The 11,025-nt window shown below is 47.2% G+C and overlaps 1 protein-coding gene across 2 annotated transcripts in view; it reads left to right on the forward strand.

Annotated features, from left to right (window-relative positions):
- Positions 1-7,140, forward strand: part of CTCF (CCCTC-binding factor) — a 74,189-nt gene extending 67,049 nt beyond the window's left edge. Inside the window, exons 11-12 of one of the 2 annotated variants that reach the window (XM_054453956.2) lie at positions 4,656-4,817; positions 5,658-7,140. In XM_054453956.2, coding sequence (XP_054309931.1) covers positions 4,656-4,817; positions 5,658-5,836 — 341 coding nt within the window. In that variant the 3' untranslated portion in view covers positions 5,837-7,140. Of the gene's footprint in view, positions 1-4,655; positions 4,818-5,651 lie in introns of both variants that reach the window. The other variant, XM_054453955.2, reaches the window with a different exon arrangement.
- Positions 7,141-11,025: the final 3,885 nt, after the last annotated feature.

The following is an 11,025-nucleotide window of genomic DNA, read 5'->3' on the forward strand; positions in this document are numbered from 1 at the left end:
GAGGTGGGAGGATGGCTTGAGCCCAGTAGGTTGAGGCTGCAGTGACTGAGATAGTGTGACTGCACTCCAGCCTGGGCAACAGAGCGAGACCCTGTCTCAAAAAAAAAAAAAAAGGAAAAAAAATTATTGCAGTGAACTGTTGGGGGTTTTCAGAAATGTTGAGAGACTCCCAGATATTACCAGTGATCAGATAATCTTAACCTTGGGGATCCCTATAGTTGTTCTTAGTTGCAAAGCCCCCTGCTGCCAGACTCTGTCCTGTGTCCTGCTTTCTCCTGATACTGCCTTGTTCACTTCTGTGGTTCATCTCCAGGAAGACCAGCTTCTTTCCCTAATTGTATGTAACCAGAAGCATCTTTAGTCTAAAGAGATTATTGATAGCTTCTGACAGATTTCTACAGTTCTCTGTTCTGTCTGCTGCTGGTTAGTAGAGCATGGAATTTGGTTCAAGGCCTTATACCTAGTGACTCTTTATTTCCCCCAGAAAAGGGACGTCAGCCTGGGCTCCATGCCACTGTTGTCCATGTAGTCTTACTTGTCCTGACCCAGAAGTTCTGCCTGTAGGCTCTCTACAGAGATTGATCAGCAGATGGTCTACTGCTGTTTTCAAGGCTTTTTGCTGAAATACCACCAGGCCAATAAGCCTTTGATCCTGTTAGCCTGCTTTTATGTGCTTTTCCCCCCAATTCTGACTGAATTTGTTTAGTTTTCTAGGCATTGGGCCAACTTAGGCAATAGAGGGCTTGAAGAAGTTCAGCAGGGAAGCATCTCTCGTTCTTGACACACTGCCACCTATCTATATATTCCCCACGTTTTCACTTAGGATTTCAGTCACTTGAGAAATAAGGCATTTTATCTGGAAGATCAGGAGTTTACCCACAGATCTCTAAATTTAAACATTTTGTTCCAGAGAAAGAGTGCACGTTAATAACCCGTGCTTTCTAGAGGAAGGCAGGCAGTGTACATTTTGTGCCACAGCCGTGGGGGAGGGATAACAAAAGCTCTTTGGCTGCCTGCAGATGTGGGCGCCAGAACAGCCCCAGACTGAGGGCAGAGGTTTGAATTCTACCTGCTGTGACTTAGCTGTGCATTGCAATCGCTTAATTTCTCACTTTTTCTATAAAATGAGGGTAACTCCCTCATTCAATGAAGTACTGAAGCCTAAGTGGAAAATGGTGAATTTTTAAATTGTGATGTTTGCTATAAGTAAAAGCTGTGTTTGTGGTAGACTATAGGTTACGGAGCAGGATTACATGAGTTCCCTGAGTCCTGTTGATCCCCAGGTCACTATTAAATGGAGTGAGAATGTTACAGAAATTACTCAGGGAAACTGAGTCTCAGCTGGTCAGATGTCCCAGGTCACGTACCTAGTAAGAGATCCGAGACTCAGCCTCGTTATCTGGCTCCTCGTCAGTATTCTTTATACAATAGTTTCCTCACTTTTATGTACCACTTATTTTACCACAAATGGACAATTGTGGCATTAGGGAGGAGAGCAAGAGGGTTGGGAATGACACATTGGGTCTAGTACAGCTGGGAATTAAGTCCAAAAACTTGACCTTAAAAGAGAATCAATAATAGTTTCAAAAGAACTCTTGCTACTTATCTTAGTAAATAGGACCTCACAATTGTAAGAATTTCTGGCCAGGCGTGATGGATGAAGCCTATAATCCTAACACTTTGGGAGGTCAGGAGTTAGAAGCTGCAGTGAGCTATGACCGCACCACTGCACTCCAGCCTGGGTGACAGAACAAGACCCCGCCTCAAAAAAAAAGAAAAAGAATTTCCGTCTTGTTCCCTGACAGACACACACACACACACACTCACACCCCTCCTGCCCACTTAGAGATGAGCAGAACCACATCTCCAAGGGTCCATTTCCGGCTTAGTGTCCTGCTTTATCCTGGTATAGTAGGTAGGGGGATCATGAGAATTTGAAGTTTGGTATTGTGTTGAGTCAAAAAAGGGTCTAAAGCTAAAAGGAAAAAGTAATAACCAATCCCACATAAAATGTGAATAATAGTATTCAAGTCGATTTGCTTCATTCTGCTGTAATACCTGTTTATTATATTAATCCTGATAGCAAAAATTCCAGCAAAAGCATTTTTATTTATTATTTTTTGGAACCTCACACCCTGCTCCCCTACAAGCATTTTTAAATGGGCTTTTGTTTTAAATTTTTATTTATTTTTGTTGTTGTTTGTTTTTCCCAGACAAAGTCTTACTCTGTCACCCAGGCTGGAGTGTAGTGGAGTGATCTCAGCTCACTGCCACCTCCACCTCCCCCAGGTTCAATTGATTCTCATACCTCAGCCTCCTAAGTAGCTAGGATTACAGGTGCCCGCCATCACAGCTGGCTAATTTTTGTATTTTTAGTAGAGACGGGGTTTCACCATGTTGGCCTGGCTGATCTCAAAGTCCTGACCTCAGGTGATCCATCCACCTCGGCCTCCTAAAGTGCTGGGATTACAGGCGTGAGCCACCGTACCCAGCCTAAATGGGCCTTTTTTTTTTTTTTTTTTTAACACAGGATCTCACTGTATCACCCAGGCTGAATACAGTGGTGAAATCACAGCACTCTGCAGCCTCTACCTCCCTGGCTTAAGCAGGCTTCCTGCCTCCGTCTCTTGAGTAGCTGGGAACTACAGACACACACCACCGTGTCCTGCTAATTTCTTCTTTTTTTTTCTTTTTTCCCTTGAGACGGAGTCTCACTCTGTTGCCCAGGCTGGAGTGCAGTGGCATGATCTCGGCTCACTGCAACCTCCACCTCTCGGGTTCAAGCAATTCTCCTGCCTCAGCTTCCCGAGTAGCTGGGATTACAGGTGCCACCACCACACCTAGCTAATTTTTGTATTTTTAGTAGAGACGGGGTTTTACCATGTTGGCCAGGCTTGTCTCGAACTCCTAACCTCAGGTGATCCACCTGCCTCAACCTCCCAAAGTGCTGGGATTACAGGCATGAGCCACTGCGCTGGACAGATTTTGTTTTTGTTTTTGTTTTGTTTGAGACGGAGTCTTGCTCTGTTGCCAGGCTGGAGTGCAGTGGCGCAATCTCAGCTCACTGCAACCTCCGCCTCCTGGGTTCCTGGGTTCAAGCGATTCCACTGCCTCAGCCTCCCGAGTAGCTGGAACTACAGGCATGCATCATCACACCCGGCTAATTTTTTGTATTTTAGTAGAGACAGGGTTTCACCATGTTGACCAGGATGGTCTCGATCTCCTGACCTTGTGATCCACCCGCCTCGGCCTCCCAAAGTGCTGGGATTACAGGTGTGAGCCACCATGCCTGGCCACCTTTTTTTTTTTTTTTTTTTTTTAAGTAGAGATGGGGTTTCACCATATTTGCCAGGCTGGTCTCAAACTCTTGACCTCAAGTGAGCCGCCCACCTTGCCCTCCCAAAGTGCCGGGATTACAGGCATGAGCCATCACACCGAGTCAGTTTCGTTTTTGTTTTTTTTTTATTTGTTTTTCTCTGGAGACAGAGTTTCACTCTTTTGGCCTAGGCTGGAGTGCAGTGGCGGATCTCAGCTCACCGCAACCTCCGCCTCCGAGGTTCAAGTGATTGTTCTGCCTCAGCCTCCCGAGTAGCTGGGATTACAGGTATGCGCCACCACGCCCAGCTAATTTTATATTTTTAGTAGAGTCAGGGTTTCTCCATGTTGGTCAGGCTGGTCTCGAACTCCCAACCTCAGGTGATACACCCGCCTCAGCCTCCCTAAGTGCTGGGATTACAAGTGTGAGCCACCACACCCAGCTGCCAGTTTCTTATTTCTTGTAGAGATAAGGTCTCACTATGTTACCCAAGCTGGTCTTGAACTCCTGAACATGAGTGATTCTCCAACCTCAGCCTGCCAAAGTGCTGGGATTACAGGTTGTGAACCACCGTGCCCAGCCTTAAATTGATTTTTCTTAATAATTGGCTGAGCACGCTGGCTCACATCTGTAATCCCATTACTTTGGGAGACCGAAGCAGGCAGATTGCCTGAGGTCAAGAGTTTGAGACCAGCCTGGCCAACATGGCGAAACCCCATCTCTACAAAAAATACAAAGATTACCTGGATTGGCTGGGCACGTTGGTTCATGCCTGTAATCCCAGCACTCTGGGAGGCTGAGGCAGGTGGATCACCTGAGGTCAGGAATTCAAGACCAGCCTGACCAATATGGTGAAACCCCATCTCTACTAAAAATACAAAAATTAGCCAGGCGTGGTGGCATATGCCTGTAGTCACAACTATTCAGGAGGCTGACACAGGAGAATTGCTTGAACCCAGGTTGCAGAGGTTGCAGTGAGCTGAGATCGTGCCACTGCATTCCAGCCTGGGCGACAGAGTAAGACTCTGTCTCGAAAAAAAAAAAGAAGGAAAAAAAAAATTACCTGGGCATAGTGGTGCATGCCTGTAGTCCTGGCCATTCAGGAGGCTGAGCCACGAGAATTGCTTGAATCTGGGAGGCAGAGGTTGCAGTGAGCCGAGATCACGCCACTGCACTCCAGCCTGGGCAATAGAGTGAGACTCTGTCTCAAAAAAAAGAAAAGAAATACATATATATATATAAATATAACAAGACTTCAAAGAATATATAATTGTTTTCTTTCATCTTCCACCACCCTTCTCCTTGCCCCACCACCTGTGCTTCCTGATTTCATGAAAAGAAAATGCTGAACCAGATCTGGACGACAATGAAGATGAGGAGGAGCCTGCCGTAGAAATTGAACCTGAGCCAGAGCCTCAGCCTGTGACCCCAGCCCCACCACCTGCCAAGAAGCGGAGAGGACGACCCCCTGGCAGAACCAACCAGCCCAAACAGAACCAGCGTAAGTTGTTCATCTCTGCTCTGGAGGCTGGCGTCTTCTCCGAGCATGTGGGGGAGCCAGATGGGTCCTTGTTCTCTGGGGAGGTGGGAACTAAGCCATGAGAACAAGTTAAGGGCATGTCGAGAACAAACTCTCAGGAAATGGCTTTTTAGGAGTTTTTACTGAGGAACATCTGAGGAAGTTTTTAGAGGCCTGTTAAATTTTAAGAAGTCCAGAGTAGAAGGGTACTTGTGTTCTACAAGATGGGTACTGTTAATGTGGGCGGGTTTTGAAAAACAACCAAAGTCACAGTCAGCTGGCAGAATGGATGCGGTAATGAATATAAAAGAGCCAAATCGTAAAGGGTGGAGAGGGAAAGTAGTTTCTGCGCTGAGATTGCCCCTTCTAAGAAACTCAGGGTCAGGCGGTGGCTCATGCCTGTGATCCCAGCACTTTGGGGGGCCAAGGAGGCAGGATCACCTGAGGTCAGTAGTTCCCATACCAGCCTGATCAACATGGTGAAACCCCATCTCTGTTAAAAATACAAAAATTAGCCAGGTGTACGGGTGGGCACCTGTAGTCCCATCTACTCAGGAGGCTGAGGCAGGAGAATTGCTTTAACCCGGGGGGCAGAAGTTGCAGTGAGCCGAGATCGCGCCAGTACACTCCAGCCTGGTGATAGAGCAAGACTCCATCTCAAAAAATAAAATAAAAAATAAATTGACTCTCCCTGGACCACCATCTAATAAGGCTTTCCTGCGTTGCTGACATCCTGTTCACTGTCAGTCTAAAAGACCCTTGTGATTCTTGGGGCTTTAATGCACCATTTGTTCTGTCTGTGCTCTTCTTTGCCAGCAACAGCTATCATTCAGGTTGAAGACCAGAATACAGGTGCAATTGAGAACATTATAGTTGAAGTAAAAAAAGAGCCAGATGCTGAGCCCGCAGAGGGAGAGGAAGAGGAGGCCCAGCCAGCTGCCACAGACGCCCCCAACGGAGACCTCACGCCCGAGATGATCCTCAGCATGATGGACCGGTGATGGCGGAGCCTTGTGCGTCGCCAGGACTGCTCTGGGCTGTGTTTAAACGGCCCGCATCTTAATTTTTCTCCCTTCTTTCTTTTTTTTGGCTTTGGGAAAAGCATCATTTTACCAAACATACCGAGAACGAAAACTTCAAGGATGATGTTAGAAAAAAATGTGATTTAACTAGAACTTGCTGTCTGATGTTAGCAAATCATGGAATGTTCTGAGTCCCCGAGGGTTTACTGTGAAGTGCTGAGGACAGTGTTGACGACTAACTCGTTTTCCTAGATGGAAAAGGAGACATTGACCCCTCCCTCCATGTGGTAAACCACTCCATAATGGCCACCAGGCTTCCCAGAGTTCTATGGTCTTCTTCCCAAGAGAGTTTTTAATTGTAAATGCATACTTGGGAAGGACTTAGACTTTTAAACTGTTTTTTGCTTTTGCTTTTCCCTGACTCCCTTTGCTTGGAGTCAGCTGCACACCAGTAGTATGGCATGCTACGATCAGGTTCTGTCCTAAAAGCTTTGCCTCTTTCTTGGCAAAGTTTCTGGTATGGTCAAGCTTGTAAATAACTTTTTTTACATTTTAATCTTTTCCATTAATTAAGAGGTTGAAAAGAAGTGCAGTGTAAGAAAACCCAGCATTTTAATTACTTGCAAATTAAGTTACCACAGACTCTGTAGTGTGTAAATGTTGACAAGGAATTGGATCACAATCATGTAGCAGAATGGCACCCAGACCACTGCCCACCAGTGACGGACACCCACGTGGCAGATCATGATTTCCAGCCCACGGAGCCAGCATTTGAATCTTGTATAATTAACTTTCAGTTATGATTTCCCATCGACATTTTCTTTGCCCTGTTTGTAGCTGATCGTTGTGTTTTATAAATCTTCTGTTAAGGCAGAAGGGTGATTATGAGTGGGTCACAGCAGCCCTTATAAGCTGGGCCAGAAAATTTCACTAGGTCAGTAATTTAAACTTTGGATCTTCAAAAAATAATAATGTGAAGCAAAACCAACTAAAAAGTGATTCTTGCACATGAACTGTCACATGTTTAAAAATGTGTTTTTTAGAAAGCCTCAGTCTTACTGATTTCAAACACTTTTTTCTTCTGTGTATTGCTTTTAAGAGAGCCATCAGTTAGCTATCAGACTCTAGGTTGATGCATTTTGTACTTAGCTGTACTGTGTGATATTTTTCATTATTTTAGGATGCCAACATGAGACCTGTAATAAAATATGTAATGGGGTTGAAAGCTGGGGAGGAGGATCTACTGCTGTACAGCTAATAAATCATAACGGATTAACAAGTGCTCCAAAGACTCCATCTTGCGTGATTCCTGCCTGCTTGAGAGAGGCTGGGGAGCTGCATACATGGTTCCAGGCTGTGCAGGCTGCTGCCTTTCACAGGCAACCTCTGTTCCCTGGGATGGTACTTCCTCTAGCAGATGGGAGGATGTGATCTTGGCGGGTGACTGGATATTGAGCGCATCCTGCTGTAACTTTTTTTTTTTTTTTTTTTTGAGATGGAGTCTCACTCTGTTGTCCAGGCTGGAGTGCAGTGGCGCAATCTCAGCTCACTGCAACCTCCACCTCCCGGGTTCACACCATTCTCCTGCCTCAACTCCCGAGTAGCTGGGACTACAGGCACCTGCCACCATGCCTGGCCAATTTTTTGTATTTTTGGTAGAGACGGGGTTTCACTGTATTAGCCAGGATGGTCTCAATCTCCTGACCTTGTGATCCGCCCGCCTCGGCCTCCCAAAGTGCTGGGATTACAGGCATGAGCCACCATATCTGGCCCCTGCTATAACTTCTTAACTCCCCAAAATGTGTGTGTGAGTAGACAGGTGAGTAGATGGACAGCAGCCAGCTTCCGTGATCCACTTGAGGAGTAAGTGCCCCGTGCACAGAGTAGATGGGGCATAGAGCTGCTTAGAGTGAAAGGGGCTGAGGGGAAGCTCTCTACTCAGGATCTCAGCTCAAGGAGGACTGGGATCAGATGTACCCGGAGCTCTGCTAGGTGTGAGGGAACAGAGAGGAGCTGGGCCCAGCCTGCCCTAAAGAAGTTCATTTGAAAGGAGAGACCATCTTAGATAATAGAGCTGCCTCGTAGCACTTGAGGGAGGTGGATGGAAAGGGAGTTATGTCGTGTTTGGAATCTTAGGCGTGAGTGGAAAATCATCTTGCTGCTGCCATTCCTAGGCAGATTGCTTTGGCAAACCCACTTGAGGTGAAAGCTTAAACCACTTGAGTTTTTTAACCAAAATTCCAACTTAGGAGTTTTCAATTAGAAGTAACAGAGCAAAATGTGTGACGCTTTTGGCTGGCTAGTGCTGTCCACAAAGATGGGTCTCCCAGGAAAACGACCTGGGGCCTCGGGACTCAGCCAGGCAGTTAACTCGTTGGTCTGAAAGTTAGTGGTCTCAGGCTGTTGGAGCTTGAGTTCTCTATCCCATCCACGGGTTTACCCGCCAGGGTACCCCCTACCAGCCAGCCAAAACTTTTTTTTTTTCTTTTTTTTTTTTTTTGAGACGGAGTCTTGCACTGTCACCCAAGGTGGAGTGCAGTGGGACAATCTTGGATCACTTCAACCTCCACCTCCTGGGTTCAAGGGATTCTCCTGCCTCAGCCTCCTGAGAAGCTGGGATTACAGGCACCCACCACCACACCTTGCTAATTTTTGTATTTTTAGTAGAGATGGGGTTTCACCATGTTGGCCAGGCTGGTCTGGCACTCCTGACCTCAGGTGATCCGCCCGCTTCGGCCTCCCAAAGTTCTAGGATTACAGGCATGAGCCACCACACCCGGCCCCAACTTTTTTTTTAATTCCAAGTTTTTTTTGAGACAGGGTCTCACTCTGTCACCTAGGCTGGGATGTGGTGGCACAATAAGCTCACTGTGACCTTGAACTAGGCTCAAGCAATCTTCCTACCTCAGCCTCCTGGATAGCTGGGACTACAGGCCATGCCATCACACCTGGCTCATTTTTGTTTTTTAGTTTTTTTTTTTTTTTTTTTTTTTTTGAGATAGGGTCTTGCTATGTTGCCCAGGCTAGTCTCAAACTCCTGGACTGAAGTGATCTTCCTGCCTCAGCCTCCAAAAGTGCTGGATTATAGGCATGAACCACCATTCCCAGCCACCTAAGCATATATAACCTCTTTGCAGAACAATGAGGCTCAGTTTTTCTGTATCTTCAACACAGCCTGTCATTCCTGATTGTATACATTCTGTTTGAAAGGTTTTTGTTTGTTTGCTTGCTTGTTTGTTTTGAAATGGAGTCTCGGTCTGTTGCGAGGCTGGAGTGCAGTGGCGTGATCTCGGCTCACTGCAACCTCTGCCTCCCAGTTTCAAGCAATTCTCCTGCCTCAGCCTCCCCAGTAGCTGGGAATACAGGCATGCGCCACCACACCTGGCTAATTGTAATTTAATAGAGACGGAGTTTCACCATGTTGGCCAGGATGGTCTCAATCTCCTGACCTCGTGATCCGCCCGCCTCGGCCTCCCAAAGTGCTGGGATTACAGGCGTGAACCACCATGCCCGGCCCTCTGTTAGAAAGTTTAAAAGTTTAAAAGTAGCCTCCCAGCTGCTTGGGAGGCTGAGGCAGGAGAATTGCTTGAACCCAGGAGGCGGAGGTTGCAGTGAGCCAAGATTGCGCCACTGCACTCCAGCCTGGGCGACAGAGCGAGATTCCATCTCAAAAAAAAAAAAAAAAAAAATTTAAAGTGGATTTGTTTTAGCGGGAGAGGGGCAAGAGAATTGACATTCTGATGGAGTTAAGGCTGAAAAGGGATCCTCCTGCTGCATAGCCCAGGACGCATCCTGTCTGACCCTTAATTATAAAACCTTCAGCAGCAGAAGCCAGTTTTGTTACTGCTTCTGTTGACAGGGAAGTTCCTGAACCTGCATGCAGCTCCCTCAGTGTTCAGCCACAGAAGTAAAGAATCTATGCCACTTTCACCCCTAGGCTGGCATCACCCTATTGCTGCCCAGCTCAGCAAGTACCTGAGCCCTTCTCTAACTTGTCAGGACCTGGTCTTTGAAAATCATCCGAGGTGAGCCTTATGGCAGCACCAAGGGGGCATAGCCCAGCCCACCTGGGAGGCAAGTCTCGCCCTCAGCCTGTGCTACCCAGAGCAGGCGAGGCTGATGCTCTTGGGAGCTTTGACATTTCCTGAACGCCCGTGGAGTGGCATGCCATCCAGAACACAAGACGGGCTTGAACAAGCTGACAGCTTCTCACTGAGTCACTGTCACTTGTAAGAACTGAGTCCCATGTGTTCACTTGGTCTCTGAGATCAGGTTTGCTGTGTTACTACTATCCTGACCACCAGCAGCCACGTGGCTAGCCCCGCAAGCCTGTCCAGATCTCTCAATTGTCCCTGCCTGCCCCCATGTGCTCACACACAGGGACTGGCCCCACTGGCATAGCTGCAGCCTCCAGAGGCCCTTCACCTGGGCACGGCTCCAGCCCTTTTGGCAGTCACTCTCATCTCTCTCTCCTCCTTGTCATTCTAAACAGAAAAATCCCAGTGAGGTGGATTTTCTGTCATTCTGTTTTGGAATCCCTGGGTTGTCACGGTAGACTTGGCAAATGTGAGTGTTATCTGAGTGCTAGGCACTGTTGTGGGCACTTCCCTTAATAAACATTGAATCCTTTGAGCAAGGCTTGAGGTTAGTTAATAGCTCCAGCTTACAAACAAAACTGGAAGACCAGAAAGGCTAAGTAATGTGTTCAGTGTCAAAATCTAGGCAGTGTGCCTGCAGAACCTGCTTTTTTTTTTTTTGAGACGGAGTCTTGCTCTGTCGCCCAGGCTGGAGTACAGTGGTGAGATCTTGGTTCACTGCAACCTCCAGTGGTGAGATCTTGGTTCACTGCAACCTCCGCCTCCTGGGCTCAAGCAATGCTCATGCCTCAGCCTCCCCAGTAGCTGGGACTACAGGTGCCCACCACCACGCTTGGCTAACTTTTTGTATTTTAGTAGAGACAAGGTTTCACCATGTTGGCCAGGTTGGTCTCGAACTCCTGAGCTCTGGCGATCCACCTTGGCCTCCCAAAATGCTGGGATTATAGGCATGAGCCACTACATCTGGCCAGAATCTGCATTCTTGGTTCCTTGGCAGTACTGTGTGAGACCTACTAAATTGTCACCCTACAAGCAGTTTGAGGGTTCTGTGTGGTCTTAGAGCCTTAGATC

Source organism: Pongo pygmaeus, chromosome 18 (assembly GCF_028885625.2).
Source record: "Pongo pygmaeus isolate AG05252 chromosome 18, NHGRI_mPonPyg2-v2.0_pri, whole genome shotgun sequence".
Taxonomy (NCBI): Eukaryota; Metazoa; Chordata; class Mammalia; order Primates; family Hominidae; genus Pongo; species Pongo pygmaeus.